At 35.2% G+C, this 18,135-nt stretch overlaps 1 protein-coding gene and 1 non-coding gene across 2 annotated transcripts; both read left to right on the top strand.

Annotated features, from left to right (window-relative positions):
- Positions 1 to 2: 2 nt before the first annotated feature.
- Positions 3 to 72, top strand: Smp_tRNA_00674_Pseudo_TTC.1.1. The gene has a single exon. It is a non-coding gene (tRNA).
- A 2,781-nt stretch (positions 73 to 2,853) lies between these two features.
- On the top strand, positions 2,854 to 17,338 carry Smp_071610 (family S28 unassigned peptidase (S28 family)). Its single transcript, XM_018789969.1, has 12 exons — positions 2,854 to 2,873; positions 5,474 to 5,653; positions 5,695 to 5,831; positions 5,873 to 6,033; positions 6,070 to 6,205; positions 6,246 to 6,333; positions 7,363 to 7,614; positions 9,774 to 9,868; positions 11,498 to 11,657; positions 13,318 to 13,382; positions 14,767 to 14,837; positions 17,057 to 17,338. Exons 2-12 carry the CDS (start codon positions 5,485 to 5,487, stop codon positions 17,139 to 17,141), a joined length of 1,419 nt encoding a protein of 472 aa, XP_018655359.1. The 5' UTR covers positions 2,854 to 2,873; positions 5,474 to 5,484; the 3' UTR covers positions 17,142 to 17,338.
- Positions 17,339 to 18,135: the final 797 nt, after the last annotated feature.

Raw genomic sequence — 18,135 nt, 5'->3', positions numbered from 1 at the left:
GGACTCAGTGGCCGAGTGGATAACGCGATGGTGTTTCAAGCGAAAGTGTACTGGGTTCGAGTCCCAGAGTTAACATCAACTCTGAGATGCAGGTACGTCCAGCTGACGAGTCCTAAATAGGACGAAACGCACATCCTAGATTCCACTGCTAGCCACTATCCATCTTTGCTTACCATGCTTGTGAAATAAGGCTACATCGAGGAAATACGCACAGTATGCACATATGCCAATTAGAGACTGACCAGTTACAATCCTAACACATCAATGGGAAGATTCAAACAAACAGCACTAAGTGAATTTAATTATCATTATTGCCTGCACAATTGTCATTTGAAGCACATGATCCTTGACCATCCGTTCCAGTTTGTGAACACACGTAACATGACCCATGATCACCGCCACAAATATACTGCTGCATATGTAAGCTGTTCTGGTTTATGGACTGAACAGTTTATTCACCAACTAACTGAAACATTTATACACTGCACAGTTCCAAAGAAGAAGAAGCACGCCTATTTATGGATAGAGTGGGATATTCGACGTTTACCAAGAGAAAAGAAGAAATGTTGGAATATCACCATCAGACATGGCACAGCAAGTACGACTGAACGCTATAGGTCGGTTCGAAGTAAGTTCATAATTACAATCCAGGAGGTTCAGCGAATATATGAAAAGCATTTGGCCCAATCTGTAACCAAGAAGCCTAAGAGATTATACTCGTACATAAACTACAGAACAAGAACGTAATATTGGATTATTAACCTAATTACAGAAGGGAGTGAATCTGAAATGAAAGGGGGTGATGAGCAAAAAGCAGAGGCTATAGCAAACTATTTTGGGGCAGTTTTCACTCAACAGCCTCTTCTAGACGAAGGACTAAACCCAAATACGAAGTCAGAAAATTGTCTGCTCACCGTGGGCTTCGATCGAGATGTTGTATGTAAGGTTCTTAGCAATTTAGAAACGAAGAAGTCAGCAGGACCAAATGAACTACATCCTTGAATCTTGGGACAAATTGCACAATATATTGCTGCTCCACTGACTACGATAATTCAATATGCCGTTTGGCCAAGGTGAGTTATTTACGAACTGGAATGATGCAATTGTCACTCGAACACATAAAACAGAATTAAGACAGCTTCCATCAAAATACAAACCTGTTAGTCTCGCCAGTGTCGTAGTTAAAATAATAGGAACAATAATCGAAAAGGCCATGATGACACTTGTGGTTGGTAAACAGCTAACAATGTGGTTTCAGAAAAGGTTTATCTTCAATTACAAATCTCCTTATAACAAAAGAGAAATGGATAGATGCTTCAGACAATGGAAAATCAGTAGATTTTGTGTACACAGACTTCAGCAAAGCATTTGATAAGGTGTGAAAAATCACACTACTCTTGGAGCTGGAAAATCTAGGCATCGTTGGACCTCTCCTAAAATGGCTTATTGATTTCCTGGTAGGTTGTGGACAGAAAGTAAAAATTAATTTGCAATGCTCCTCCTGCAAACCTGTACTTAGTGAAGTGTTGTAAGGCTCTGTCCTAGGTCCTTTAGATTTTATATTGCATATAAATGAACTCTCAGAAATAGTTGCGTCCGCAATACTACTATACGATAATGATGTAAAAATCTGTGGAGAAATAACAGGAGACACGGACGCGTGCGCACTTCAGAAAGATTTAGATATTCTGATTAGCTGGTCTGAAGTGTGGCTGATAACTATCAACTTGGCAATGTGCTTTGGGGATATAACGTTAAATAGGTACAGCGTACGTAGATTGTCTGTACCTGTGGTGCAGTCACACAAGAATCATGTGGCGTTAGTGATTCATGATCATATGACCGCGATCCACTGTTGAGAGATTGTAGCTAAGAAATTTAGAACTCTATGGGCTTCAGGACGGACATTCACTAAGTTAGATGCCCCTATGTTCACTACACCATACACAACCTTAGTAAGAACTAAGCTTAAAATCTGCGTTCAGGCTGCAAGCCCCTGTTCAAAAAGTTACTCGGATATTTTAGAAGAAGCAAAGAAAGCAGATAGCTGTGCGATTTCAGAACTCTGGGGCTTACCATACAATGAGGGGCTCCAGAATTTTGACCTTTTCACTCTGTTGTACCGCAGATTAAGAGGTGATCTGATTTCGGTGTATAGAATACTAAGAGATGATTTTTGGGCTTAATGTATCCTCTTTTTCTTCGTACTAGATTCGGACATCCTAAAGGATACTGCAGGCGAGTAGTAAAGCCAAGAAAGAACAAAATACTCGTGTTATATAGGTTTTCACACTGAGTCATCAATTTTCGAAGCCTGTTACGCGGAGCAGATGTGTCCTCATATAGGCCGTGAGCCTTGTAGCGGTATATAAATCCTGAAAATCCCCAGCTCTGTAAGTCTTTGACATCTGGTTCCGACCGCATTAATTTTATTATACTCACCTAACTGAAGGCACTTGATCGTGCACTCGCACCAGATCACGAACGAGTACGCCGAGCTTCACTCTCCTACAACCACTAACTAGCCAAATTATTCACTTCTTGATATATCGATATTCTATCAAATATATCTTCCAGGCTCTGATTCCACTGGGTTGTCACGTCTCGATTATAGGTGTTACTAGTTATGGTGTTATCAAACTCTGAGTACTTGTGGCGTCTATAGCCTTCTGTCCTTACTACAGAAATCTGAATTATTACTACCTTCCATGATGAGAGTATTAAGACCTCTTTTGGGTTTTCAGATGTCAGAAAATTACTTATTTATGCGAACGCTACGAACTTATAAAAGGTAGCAAACGCTCAACAAAACCCGAGCACTTCAAATACAGAATACCCACCTTGTTCTAGGCCACACAAGGTCGTGGAGGCAGGTATGATCTGGACCTGAAGTATCGCGGGATTTTTGGGCTAATTTTCTATTTCTGCTTTGTGAGCAACCTAAAGTTAATTACGAATAGATTTAAAAGCTTGCTTTATGGTTTTAAAACTAAGTGAACAAGGGCTTTTCTATTTTACGGCACGTGGTATCGCAAAATCCTTGAAAACTCATTAATCAGCCGTTGTTACAATAGTTTTTCCATGATTTAATCGCACACTAGCAACTGTTTCCACCTAAATATCCACTAAGAGTGGACAAATAATTTATTTTTACACGGAGTAACATGATTTAAGCATATGTTATCATAAAAACTATTGTTGTTGTCAATGTTATCAAAACTGCACTACAAGCAATGATGCCATAGTAGTGTTTTTGTCCTCATTTTCGCGATTTCAGCCGATATTAGTTAATTTGTTCTTATGTGTTGGGAATAAACTAATAGTGGAGATATTAGCTCCCTTTAAGGTTGCAATTGTTATTTCTCTGCTTCAGACGATAATAACTGTAGAATTTACCTTCTTTGGTTAGACATATAAGCCCAAAAATGATTGCTAGTTAATAAATATGTCAGACAGTCATGTGGAGATTCTATCAGAGACTAAGCAAACGGCGAGACTATAATTTATGGATGGATGAATTCCGTGCCAAAATTTTGGAGCTGTTATCTTTTGCCTGATTAATTCGTCCATAAATTATAGTCCCACCGGACATTTGACTTTGAAGAAAACCCCGAAATCGGGAGGTTGGGATGTTAGTCCGACCAACGGAATTTTTTTAGTTTCATAGTGACATCATCACTGCTGCTGCGATGCGCCATGTAAATACCAACTACTTAGCCACATGCCAACTTTTTTAGACTAGTCAGCTAGTTTCCAACAATCACTCCAGGAAAGAACGAGATTCTACCTAGGCATAATTATGAACTGGAAAGGTTCGGAATTAGATGTAAAGTTAGAGACGTACTAATAGCTTTATTTTAGGATAATATGGAAGTATTAGAGGACAATACTTTTAATGTATTGAAATACTTAAAGCTAAGGGCAAATCATTGTAGAACTTCAGGCCCTTCTCATCTCGTCTGACTTAAGTCACCTACTTGGAGTCATAGCAGCCAAAACTTTGGTCCAATCTTGATAAAGCGGTTGGTATCACTTATTGTACTTCAATATCACTAATATTTGTTCTTTTTAGACCTAATATGTCAGATATCGATCGAGGTGATGACAATAAAAGCCACAAGCTCTGTGTTCTAAGTAACTTTACTACAAACTGTACCCAGATGTAGCAGCAGCCAGGCTTTTCCAACTGGCCATTGGCCTTCCCACAAACAAAAGGAGGGTCTGGGAAATGTCAATTCTGAAATAAATACACTCCGCCGCACAGGTCCTCGGTACAGTAAGGCCTGGAGGATATGAAAGTAGTAATATAGTAACCACTCACAAATCGATCGTGGGTAATCGACTTTAAACTATCATCACTTGAGCTCAGCGATCCAGTTTCTAGGTCAACAAGACTTAATACCGCTCCAGCTTTCTCTCCTTGTCTCACAAAGTAAATTTTATGCTATGATGTTCATAAAGGGTATATTTGACGTAGTGCAATATGGAAAACAGGCCTACAGGTTTTTGAAGATGCTGACTCATCCTTATCAGCTGATGCCGAACTGAAATTCAGGAACAATATGACCAAACATTCTAAGTGGGTTCTCAACCTTGCCATCGACGAATAAATCAAATTTTCATCCCTTGAAATAAAAGCATACTAGCTCCTCACTGTGTTAGTCTTTTTCAACCCGATGATTGCACTTGGATCTGTTGATCAACAGGCTTTGTAGTACCCTATGTAATTAAATAGTACACCAAAGTCTATTTTGGACCTGCTGAAATCCGTTTACTTGAACACTGTCGGTGGATTGGGTGCCTATAATAGTCTGTCATCGGAAGTGGATCACCATGGCTTCCCAGTCTTCCCCTTTTACTTAGTTTCGCCTCTTAAATTAGAAGTAAATAAATAGAGCTTTAGGAAATCAGATGGACTGGAGGACGAAAGAAAACCAACTCGTTCACCAGATACTTAGGTATGAGCTACACTCCAAGTGTGAGGGCTAATAATACTACTCGGTTGCCCTTACCAAAGTCGATGAAGAGGTAGTCAAGCCTTCGACTTAGTGGTTGAAAGCTAAACCTCTTAACCAATAAGCCACAACACAAACTGTTGCTGGTATTCAAGTAACGAGTTAAACATAGTAAAACAAATCGATGGATAAACAAATGTGTTACGAGTATCGGGTCTTATTGATTATTTACTGAGCCTTTCTATGAGTTTTCGATACAAAAATATGTCAGTTTTGGTGTTCACTGATATTCAGACGACCAATGGAGGCTTCGAAATCCTTGTTGTTTTCTACATATATGGTTAACGTTTTATCACTTATAAGACCAACGATGATAGGAACATTGTAGATTTTTGTCTATACAATTCAATTTTATCAGATTAAATTAATCCCTATGTTGTTAACCTTAGTCTTTAAAGTGGACTACCTGACGTGCTAGTTACTGAAAATTCATCATACCATATATCCATCATTTATAGCTCTTGGGTTCATGGTTCATCAAAACCCTGTTTTGCAATTCTTCCTGTTTGTTTGCACTTTATATGTCTCATCGTCATCCATACCGTGGCCACCGAAAGAAAACTATTTTGATCAAACTTTGGATCACTTTAATTTTCAAGCAAGAAACCTGACTTTCAAACAGCGGTACCTGTATGAAGGTAAGGTATTTATATATTTTAATCGATTTTTTCAAAAATAGATAAATGGTTCAAACCAAACGGACCCATCTTCTTTTATTGTGGAAACGAAGGAGGAATCGATGGTTTCTGGAACAATACAGGGCTAATATTCGAATTAGCACCTAGTTTCAATGCTTTCGTCCTGTTTGCTGAACATGTATGTGTTAAGTACATTCAGTAACTAGTTATTCGAATCAGAGATACTATGGGAAAAGTCTCCCATTTAATACAAGCTTCCAGCAGCCATATATTCAATACCTTTCAATTGACCAAGCATTAGCAGATTATGCTTATTTAATTGAAGGTATCAAAAGTACATTCAACATGACTAGATCCCTTGTTGTTGCATTTGGTGGAAGGTAAATTCTGTATTTCATGTTTAGTTTGTATCACAGCTATGGAGGCATGCTTGCAGCGTATATGAGAGCTAAATATCCTCATATAATTAAAGGTGCTTTAGCTTCAAGTGCACCAGTTAGATGGGTTGCAGGCGAGGGGAATTTTCATGACTTTTTTGAAAGTGTCACTAAGGTGAGTACTCTTGTCCTTGGTGAGTAGTTTTATTATTTAGGACTATCGTGATGCTGATCCAAAATGTTCAGAAAAAATTAAAAACGCCTTTAATTTAGCTGTTCAACTATCTCAGAAACCTGATATCGGTAGGCTGTAAAAGGTTTTCACAAACATTTTGGTTATTCAAGTGTGTTCGGATTGAGTTATTCTTCCATGTAACACCACTAATAATGAATATTTGCTTGAACTTATAATGTCTGTTCAGTAAAATATCGGTACAAAATTCTATTCTACAATTTTTTTTAGATCTTTGCATTCGATTTTTTTTTTTACAATAACGTCCTTTGATTTGTATTCGATTTGTAAATACACAGACATTTAGAGTTAGATTTTGTATAAATCAACGTAGATCTGAATATGTAAGTACAGGTTACAACTTATAAGTAACGTGATTGTCCCCACAAAGTCATCTCCGTCTTCAGAAAAAAGTGAATACAGTTCCAAAGTCATTCGCTAATTTCGACTTCAGTCTAAAATTTACAGTAATTCTGAGTGCATGGTATGGCAAGAAGGAAGATTTATTTAAGACTCAGTTAGATGGACCGGAAGGTGGTTCAAGAGTTCACCTCGAAAAGTTAAGGTCAAGTGAAGTCTTCAACTATACCAGTTTTATCCTTCCAAAAATGTTTACTGATTTCAATATTTATGAAGTATCCTTAAAAAAGTGTTTGGTGACCATTTATTAGTTTTTGCTACTTGTTACAGTTGTCTACAGCTATTTAATGATGACACTAATACTAGTTATCTTACTCATTGGGATAAACGATTAAACGTTGTTGTAGTAAATCAAGTTCAGTCCAATATATCTGTATTTATTATACACTCACCTACTAATACTGAAGCTTATAAGCAAAGCTCATTTTGTGCGTATCTATCTTTCCTGTTAGCTTTTTTCATTCTGTTTCAAGGTGTGGCATTATTGCATTAATTTTCTTGATTTTCGCCGTTTGATTTTATTTTCGAATTTTTCTCCGGGTATATTAATCTTTGGTTGATCAGTTGAAGTATTAGTCTTTGTGTTATTGCCAAGTTATTGTATAAACAACAATAGATTTTGAGATACATATCCATGCTTAACTCTTGTTTAAAGTATTTACAAAAATATCATTTCACAGGTTACAAACAACTCTCTAATGACCTACGGTTATGTAAACCTATCCAAAATGATTTCGAATTTTACTGGGTACTGAAATGGGCTCGCAATGCATTTGTTATGATGGCTATGTTAGATTATCCCTACAAGGCATCATTTATGGCAAGTCTACCTGCTAATCCTGTAAATGTCTCGTGCAAAAATGCATTAGCAGTAACTGATCTCATCCCGACCCTTCGTGAGGCTGTTGGAGTTTTCTACAACAGTTCACAATGTATGTTTACCATATTCCATTGATTTTTATTATACTTTTTAGGATATTTCATGTGAATACGTTCTTACTCGCTTGTCATCAAACTTACCTCTTTCAGCACATAAGATCCACGGACTTTCCGATGAAGGCGTTAGTATATTTATCCGATAGTATCAGCTAGCTGATCAGTATTTATACCCTTATCTTCAAATACTAGTATCTGATATCTATCTTTGGTTGTATATGCGGTTACAGTTGAGAGAAATATCTGCTATCTAAGTTTCAGTCTCGTTAAACTTTTCATTAACCCTTATAACTATATTGTTGTTTTGTGTACATAGTAGAAGTTACTTAAAAGCTGATTGATTTTTTTGTTGGTCAGACATGGATTGGACTTAGATCTATTCTTATCTCACAGTATCATAAAAGATTTCAAAGTCATGTCTCAATAATATATTACACATCTGTTGTGCAACTTCTGCATAGAAGTAGCTTTCAAGCCATGCAAACCACTGGATAGAGTTAAAAGATTCAGACTTGAGAACAGAACAAAAAATAACCCCGATGAATTCGGTGTTAAAGAATTGGGGAGTGTTGTTCTTTAGTGACTTTTGAGAATACAATGCGAAACTACGATATTAGGAAAAAGCAATGAGATATAAATTGTTATGATCGACCTAATCACTGCAACACCAGTTTTCAGGAGGATTTTTGTTTTGTCTTGTTTTATGGAATTGTAATTAATCCATGAAATTTAGTAAGACAGACACAGAATCATTCAAATTGTCAGGAGAAATGTTTCTAGTATGATAATAAGACATTGAATACACCACTGTAGTATTTTCACGAACGGTATCAATCGACTGTAAAGAGAATCAAGATTTATGGAAAAGGTGGAAATATGATTATAACGATAAAACTGGTGAAGAAAAATATAAATTTAAAGATGTCACGTATTATAATTACACTCACATTACTCTGATGGTTTTCTGAAATGGGATACAAAAACATGTAAGCTGTGTTTTATAACTTATACTACTAAAGCACACATTCTATCTCATTTAACCAAACTATATGCCGTTGAAAAGTTACAGGTTCTCTTTTCCACCACTGAAGCTAATAATATTCAAATAATTTGTTAATGATACTTTTATTCCAATTATCTTGTTGAAATGTACAACAAATTGTAAACATACAACTAAGGTAAGTAGTTAAGCAATCCGATCAACTATTTTTTAAACGATAAAGAATACAATATTGATTGTTAAACAAAAAGGAAGCTTGTATTTGAGACCGAGAAGAAATTACTGATTTAAATTTTCCTCGGAACATTCAGAATCGTCTTAAATATGTGGTTTCCCAAGTTCCACATATTTTAGTCCAGTCTTAACATGAAGTCCAAAGTAAAATATTGTTTATAAGTAAATAAATTCCAGGTCCTAATTTTTAGGGCGATGTAATTTGAATATTTCAATCGTTCTTTCTTTCTTCGTTTTATGTTTAAGTGAATTGTCCGAGAAAAGATTGATTCACAATTCCTCTTGGTCCCCATGGGATATAAGGAATTTGTCCCATAAACCAACATGATTGGCTAAATGAAAATCAGTATAATCCACCAATCTGTTGAAAATAGTATTGAAATGTTTATACTCACGATCCCCTAATGGGTACCGGATAAAATATTATTTTTGCTTGTGTCTTCGCTATGGAATTCATGGATCCCACACTTATGTATTTCAGGTTTGCATGTGGTGTATACTCGTTAAGCCGAATCAAACCTACTTGCAATAATTGCTAAGTAGAATATTGGAAGTGAATCAAAAGCCACTATCTAACTACTTTTCATATGTTTTTTTGTAAGCCTTAAGATTTCTGTAGTGTATCTACTAGTATTTCTATTAATTCATTACCATGTAATTTATTTCATTGTTTTTGATTTTCATTATCGTCAAAGAAGCCATCTCAGAAGCTTGAATGCAGTTAAAATCGTATATAAATACGGTTTATACTATGTAAAGTGCTTTAGTTCTAAGTGAGCACCTTTCTGTTAATCTGTATGCAAAAATAAGTGTTTAGGAGTCGCATAACTGCCATCAATCATTTAGTTCTCAATATAGAACTTAATTTACCCTGATAATAATAAAAGTATGTTTTGTTTTTTAAAAAAAATTAAATTTTAGCTCTCCCGTGTTTCGACTATAAAACCCAGTTTATTGAATGTGCTGATATAACAGGATGTGGTCTAGGTAGTGATTCACTTGCTTGGGATTTTCAGGTCAGTAATTATTTCGGTCTTATTAAATTTAATCCATGAAGTATGGATATATCAGCTTTAAGATGTGATTTGTTATTGTGAAAATCTTCGAATAATTTATTTTTTAGCTAACTAACGAACTCAATCTCAATGTAGAGCGAAGCGGTTGAAATATTTTAAATCACTTGTAGTGAGTTGGTGGCGTGAAATTTACCACTTTTTTGCTAAGACTCAAAGATATCCTAATAAATTCACGTATTAATCAAGATTAATTGCTATTAAACGTATCACAATTTTCCCTGTTGTTAAGTACTTGGCTGTTTTACTTCTCATAAAAACATTTCAGTAATATGACGACTATTATTTGAAATGTAACATTAAAGAAATCTTCAATGTACAGAATAGAATCTCTGTTTTCTCTTTAGAAGAGAGGTCTGTTTGAATTTCACGATTATAATCCCATAATCCTATCTGTCAAATAGTTTTTCTTTCAGGCTATTAGTGTTGGTAAATATTAATTACCAGTAAACCAAATGTATGTGGTGAAGATTTGTAAGTCAAGAGGCGGACTTGCAAGATGTTATCATATATGACTAGCCTTTGAATATTTATTGTAGCTTTAATCTTTGAACACAAATTTGTACAAGATTATTGTTTACCTAGGTACAGACTACCTAGTTGGGGCCCGCGTAATTATGGTAACTAATGTTTGGAAACATCGATTAACATGGCTCAAAATCGGTCACTATGGCACTGATGAAGTCACCCTTTGTCTTCTTTTAGATACCGAGTTTCACAATTATGTTATACCTTTTATTGTACAAATTCCTTGGTCTCAAATCTCTGTTCCTAAACTCATTTACTACCGTCTATACTACTACTACTGCAGATAGGGGGCGTCGAATGGAATGTTCTGGCGGGGTGGCGTTAGGTGTATAAGTCACTATCAACAAAGAGGAGAAGTGGGACGTTCGGCTGCTGGGTGGACATTGGATTTAGATGGTCCGGCAGGTCGATAGAACTACGGAGGTCAGCTCGCCGGCGGACTCGATGCTTCGATGGAGAGCGCGGCACAGTAAACAGAATAACCGTAGGAACGACGGTTCAAACGGGGGACAAGTGTGGTGTATGCTATTTATGTTGACAGATATAAAGTAGTATGTAGCACCGAACGAAAGTGGAATGCCTGGCCCCAGAAAATTGAAGTTAAGCGAATAGGAAGGAAACCTAAGAGCAATCGAAGTAACAACAGAATTAAAGGAATAATGGAGTATGTAAAAGACAACGCAAAGAAGATGTGCATATGATATATTTAATGTATGATTTTCATGTTTTACTAAACCGCTGCATGATTTTGCGTTAAACAATAAATTGATTTTCCCCACCAAGGGTTCTTTCAATACAGTACAACTACTATTATTCTGGTACTCATCTTGTTGATTTCACTTCGTTGTGATTGCAATTCGGATAGATACGCGTATATACTTGGTTCTGTGTTACTTCGGACTGTTTGACTTATCAAACGCACAGTCCTAGTGTACAACCAATATGATTGTTAAATTATTTTTTTGCACTTAATTATCTATACTAACCGTTTCGTTTTGTTCATCATCAAAAAATTACCCTTTTGTAATTGTTTTCCTATTCTAGAGTTGTACCGAAATGAATTTACACGATGACTCGGATAGTACTACAAATGATATGTTCGTCTCTTTACCTCTAACAAAACAACAAGTAACAAGTTATTGTCAACGAAGGTGGGGTGTTACACCAGCGTTTAATCAGTTGTCAACATTTTATGGTGATAATAGTACGTTATACTGTTGTTTTTGTTATGATTGTTGACTTAATTTATTCTTTTTATTACTTAATATTTCCAAAAATGAAGGATTTTTATTAACAGGATATTTTTTCGCTATTCACTAAGTAAATAATTAGTTACAAATTTCAAATGTCTTATACATCAAATGAATTTTTTACAGCTTCGTTCAATCATTTAATATGATAATCTTGTATTCAATGGAAGTTCTATCTTATGTCCTTACTGGTTAAGCGTGTCTATCGTCTAACCGATAATCTCCAGTGCATAAATGGAAAATATTGAATAAACTTTGTTTAAATGACACATAGTTACATATACAAAGTAAAAAAAGATTAGCTTGTTAAATCTCGATTTTCGTTTTCCAACAAATCATATTTGTCCATGAATAAAATATAGCTGTTTGTGTGGTGTTTATTTGTAAATCCTTCTTATATGTATCTTTTCAACACTGTCTATGCTTATTTATGTTTATTATTAACATTATGGCAAACCCATTAGTATTTTTATCATTAACAATCCTTTCTTTCTGTTGTTTACGTTTTTCTATGTAACTAGGATTTCTTGTAGTTTATATAACTGAGAGACCTTAGTTATATAATCACTGGGAACAAATAGAGCACTGGGTAGTATTCATGACCTAACTGAGCTTCAAATGCATGACTCTCATTTATTTTTATTTATTTAATCACATATATATTGGTACAAAGGGCACCGGATGCATATACGCCACTCAAGTGTCACTGTGTCCTCACCAGTGAACAATTTCAAAAGATAATTCCCCGGAGTTCTAGTGTAAAGCTGTGATCAATAGAGTTCAGCCAGGTTGTGTGTAAAGCAGTTATCCACCAGTGATATTGGGAGGTGGTTACCCAATATCAAGATTTGATTAAAGTCAAGCGTTCGCTCTCGAAAACTTAAGGGTCATGGGTCGTTAACACTCACTATTAAGGGGTTCAGTGCTTCGTGGTTTTCGATAATTGTTTAACTGAAGTCAGTTCGTGATGTAAAATTTGAGAATTAGTCGGTTTCACTTTGTCGTTTAGTGTTAATTCAAATTAATTGCTTTTGTCTGGAGGTCACAGTTTATTTTGTCAAGTATTTTTATAGTCCTGATACTTGGTTTTTCATATTGTGGATGTTAAGCTAAATATATTCATTTTATTTATTATATTAAATTGTGGATGGAATAATATAGCCTCTTTAATTTAGGTGTTTTGTGAAAATTTATTTAATTTGGCAATGTTTTTCATTTCAGACTGTCTGGTAATAGCTAGTATTGACTTATTAAAAAGACAGTAAACAGTTGCTTAGTCCCAGTTATGGATTCTCCTGAGGTACCTATCTTCAATGCTATAATGAATCTGAACCTGTATTTTTATGTGTCAGTTAGTCGAAAAATTATGGATCACTGAATTTCTACTCTGTGGTTGAAGATCTTCGTTTTGGATGGTGGTACGCATTCACCACTAAGGAATCGTAGATTAAAATGAACCGGTTGCCTGATCACTGTTCAGCAATTTGTGGTGGTTCTCTGTTTAATATTAGTGTATAATGTGAATCATTTAACCTAGATTGTTACATTTCTTATCCCATTATTCTAACTCTTTTCATTTTAACCGTTAAAACATTTAAATCACTATACTTTCAGTTTGGAAAACTTCAAGTAATATTATATTTTCAAATGGAAATTTGGATCCATGGATGGGTGGTGGAGTAAGTAGGATATATGATCTATTTTTGTTTTTTCCCACTAATTCTAATTTATGGATAGAGTTTTTTATGAATCAGACGTGTTTTCTACGACCTCATGTTTTATTTATATAATTAATATAAAATTGTGGATAATTTTTCTTTTAATTTTGGTGAGAGTGTTGTATCTTTTTGTTGGAATCCATGCTTTGTAGTTGGGATCACACGAAAGGACCTAGGTTAGATGACCACTAAGAACTGGTAAGCATTAGACAATTGTTTCATCCAAATGTGGGATTCTTCAGCAGTAGGCATCTATGACTATACCACCGAGAGTAAAAAGTAAAAGCCAACTATTTTTGAAGTTGCGTTACCTGAGTTGGATAGTGGTCTAATCGTGAAGCTTTCATTGTCCTTATCGGTAAAATAATCAGCAAATAATCCTTTTAAGCTACAAATCCGCTTCACCATTCTAAAAGTTAACTACAGACCGTATTCTAAACCGTATATTTTGTCTTGTCTTTCAAAGGTATATTTACTCCTTACTAAATCATCTTATATGTTTCAGGTAAATATAAAATGTTGATCATCTAACTGTTATCAACAAATGTGAAATGATATCTCTTTATGGTTAAACAACATAAGTCTTTGTATTTACAAATGGCACAAAGTGTTTTAGATTCTCTGTAGAACTAAAAGCTATCCAGAGAATACCCAAAAAGATAGTGAAATGTAAAACTTTTTGACTGATATATTTCTAATCTCTACAACTAATGAAAAAAAATCGTACTGCTATCATACCCATACTCACTAATCAGATCATATTCGTAAACTGCTATGTCAATAGAACATGGTAAAATACTATGATAGTCTTGTTTGTTAGCTTAATCACTCTTCGAACCATTTTCTTATTATAGTAGGACTCTAAGAAATAAACATTCCTGTCAGTTTAGATCGACTGTTGTATTGCTGTCACTAATTCAGAGCAAATCTATCGTATCATTCAAGTTAATGGTACTTAATTAATTCTAATTAACTGACATTAGATCGATAGTTGGACAGCATAATTACTAATTAGTAGTAGTTTAACAAGTAATCATTTTTTTAATAGACTCCATAGTTGTTACTATGGTTATTAGGTCAATTCGATCATATTTATAATCAAAGTGTTCGTATACAATTTATTCATTAAAATGATATATGTCGTGTAGTTAAACATGATAATTTATCGTATTATATTCAGGGCACAGTATCTTTATGGTTTTCTGCAATATCGATGTAATTGCTAAAACTATAAAAACCGATGATTTCTTGCACTGTACAAATATTCACTTAATTTATCACACTCATCTATGTTTGGAATCAAACTTTGCACTAATTAATTTTTTTCCATTTTTATCATTGTTAGATTTTAACTGATCAATCAGAGAAAGTCATCTCCTTGGTACTAGATGGTGGAGCTCATCATCTTGATTTAAGGTATTTAGTTTTTCTCTCCCAATTTGTCTTTGTAATTATTTCAGTTTAATGAAAAATATTCAAAAATCAACAATATTTGAGCGAACAATTGTTTTCAATAACTTCATAATCAGGCTCTACAGTTATGAGTCCATAATTATTGTGATATTTTACAATGGTCAAAATAAGACATGTAATAATGATGTTATATGTTAAAAATGGTGAACGTTTGTATCCGTCACAACATATACACTTCAAAATTGTGTTATTTATAAATTAGAAAGGTCATTTAATAAAGGTCAGAATGATTTGGAGTAGTGTCTAGTCATAATCTACATAATAGTAATATAGCGAAAATGAAAATCAGAAGGGGTTTTGTGGAGAATTTAGTATTTTCATGGTTGAAATCATGAGTCAATTGAAGCTAGACCACCATGGAAAATCTTGAGTTCTAGTGGGAAGCAGTGACCAGTGTAGTTCTACCAAGTCTGTTGTAGAGATATCAACTCACTGAAGACAATTGGTGAACGGTTGCTCAAAATCGTGGATTGGTTGATGTTAGACATTAACACCGCCGGCTCAGTGGTATATCGGTTAAGTGCTCTGGCGCGAGACTGGTAGGTCCTGGGTTCGAATCTCGCTCGCGAGGCGGGATCGTGAATGCGCACTGCGGAGGAGTCCCATAATAGGACGAAACGGCCGTCCAGTGCTTCCAGGTTTTCCATGGTGGTCCAGCTTCAATCGACTCATGATTTCAACTATGAAAAAATGAAAATGCAAAAAATCGTGTGGATGAAATTCATGGCAGGAGAATCTCATCTTGTCAATTGAGATAGTAATGATAAATAGTAATAATAATAAGATTGTTGTATGAATATAACGAGAGGGGTGTTATCAAGGTAATTACGATGAACGAATTGGGAATGATGGACGTGAAGATTAAGATAGAGTTATTCTTAAAAAGGTGGGGGTAAGAGGTTTATAATATTCACTTTAGGTATCCGGTAAAATATCATAATTATGGACTTACAACTGTAGGGCCTGATGATGAAGTTATTGAAAACAATTGTTCGCTCAAACATTGTTCATTTTTGAATATTCTATGAGGATCTTTAAGCTGCTGAAAAGTATTCAGTTGATAAGCTCTCAAGTTCCCGGGTACGGCCGAGAGTGTGGAGGGCCCGCCCTCTCCCTCGAAATGCCCTCATACGGCCACGCTTATACAGCCTCTGCCAGGGAAGTCCTACTCACTGCCTTCTCTTGGCATTACTGTTGTTTACGAAATTGAGAGGACGAAAAACGAATGTCCGGCGCTTTAACCGGGTTGGTGGACATGGCGAGTTCACCTAGGGGAGTTGGAAAACCCTGATTCCAAACCAATGGTGCACATGGGCTTCCAGTGTCCTGAAGAAACAAATGGCGTATGAACCAATTGTTGGTCACCGGCTACCATGGAACTGCATCTCCTTACAGTGCTCCACTGGCTTGTGGATCAGACCTTTAGGTCAAAGACTCGGGTTGTGCCCCCCTAAAGAAACCACCTGTTTCGGTCTGGGCACCCGAGCAGTATCATAGCCCTCACGCAATTAAATAAAATGACGATTTCTTTTGTGTGGCGCATATATATCTGGTGCCTCCTTTTATCAATATTTATGTGTTCAAATAAATAATAAATAATTCAGTTGATAAATGAATTAGGCTTGCCAAACTGTTCATCAGTACCTACCTGTGTAAGTAAATCATCAAAAATTAAGTTGAAGAGTAACGGAGTAGTATGTTGTGTGACATCTAAAAGTGTATACATATCACCCAGTCATGCTACTCGAGCCACCGATTTCCTCTACCTCATAGAAACACTATAGTCAGTCATTCATGTAACCCATACCATGTTGTAATTAACCTGCTTAGCTAAGTATATCCTTTGACAAAAATTTACCTGACTAAATGGGATGAATTAATAACCTCGACCCGTTGATCAATAGTCATATAGTACCTGTTGAAATTCGCATTCACTCATGAGTTGATCAGGTATTTATTCGATGTCAATCAATCGGTCTGTCAAACGCAACGTAGAATCCGGTACGCATGTACATCGGTTCAAGTTGTTAACACCCCCATTAACACGGCGAGATGAAATTATTAGGGCAAATTCCAAATTATTAAAGACAGTTACAGTATTATTGATAATATTAGTTTGTTCTCTTCTTTCTCATATCTTTTCTTATTCTTCAATCACATAGATCACCAGATCCAAACGACCCTCCATCAGCACGTCAAGTTCGTCAAATTGAGGTACAAACAATTCGTTCGTGGCTTGATTTATGAAACTTCTAAATGTTCTTACTACACTTTGTCATATTTTTCTTTCTTTCTTAACGAATCATACTCTTCATTCTGTTCATTACTATATTTGTATTTCTGAAGAAATATCATCATTATCTTGTGATTATAGTAAGTAAATTTTTCTGATTTGTACCCAGTGCTCCCAGATTATTGGATAATAAATAAAAATTATTTTGTTATTGTGATATTCTTGACCAATATATTTTAGCATTCATTTGATTGTACGATAAATCATCCTATCATCAAAAGTATATCTGAATAAATATTTTTGGATGAAATCCAAAATTTCTTCTTGAGCACAAATCAAATATTGATCCACTGCAAATTCACATTAACATGCAAAAAAAATCTCCCGGTTACCTCAGGGTAACCAGTTCGTACAATCAGTAGACATGGTGATTACTTAAAATTGTTGGAAATTTATACGTGTACAAATATGAATTCAATCAGACTGAAAAAACCCCTCGAAATCACTGGTCAAAACTGAAAATTAATTTGAATGTCTCGATTCATGGAAGAGCCTAGATGAGATTATTTGAAATTCAATAATTGTTCCTGTCAATTTCATTAATCTGAGTTATGAATAAAATGATTCATATGACTAAACAGATCATGATCAATGAGGAATCTCTGTTGAAAAATTACTTTATGTTAAGAAACTACTGAACTATACACGTGATAACTTGTTACAAACCAGTTTGACTAATATATCAGATGATACTTATAAGTTGTACACAATATGAGTGACTATACGTGTATGCATGTACGAGTGATAATAAAGTGGCAGCTAAGGAAAATGTTATCCTAGTGATAGAAATGATAAAGAATTCTGTCAAATTGGAAATTAAATTTAGTTATGGACAGACTGCTTATCGCATACATTCACTGATTAGTATTTTATTTATCAAAGTTATTAGTTAGTCAATCATATCAACGAACATCCTGACAGAAATGTACGTTGGTAGAAGTTGTTATA

The sequence above is a fragment of the Schistosoma mansoni genome, chromosome W (assembly GCF_000237925.1).
Source record: "Schistosoma mansoni strain Puerto Rico chromosome W, complete genome".
Classification (NCBI taxonomy): Eukaryota; Metazoa; Platyhelminthes; class Trematoda; order Strigeidida; family Schistosomatidae; genus Schistosoma; species Schistosoma mansoni.
The sequence above is the reverse complement of the archived record's forward strand: the minus strand, read 5'-3'. Positions and strand labels throughout refer to the sequence as shown.

What these genes read in the sequence shown, in the direction of transcription:
- Smp_071610 (XM_018789969.1), top strand. Translation starts at nt 5,485, where the DNA reads ATGGTTCATCAAAACCCTGTTTTGCAATTCTTCCTGTTTGTTTGCACT. An exon ending in GTTGTTGCATTTGGTGGAAG is followed by an intron (nt 6,034 to 6,069) that starts GTAAATTCTGTA and finishes TTTGTATCACAG; the next exon opens with CTATGGAGGCATGCTTGCAG. An exon ending in TTTTTGAAAGTGTCACTAAG is followed by an intron (nt 6,206 to 6,245) that starts GTGAGTACTCTT and finishes TTTATTATTTAG; the next exon opens with GACTATCGTGATGCTGATCC.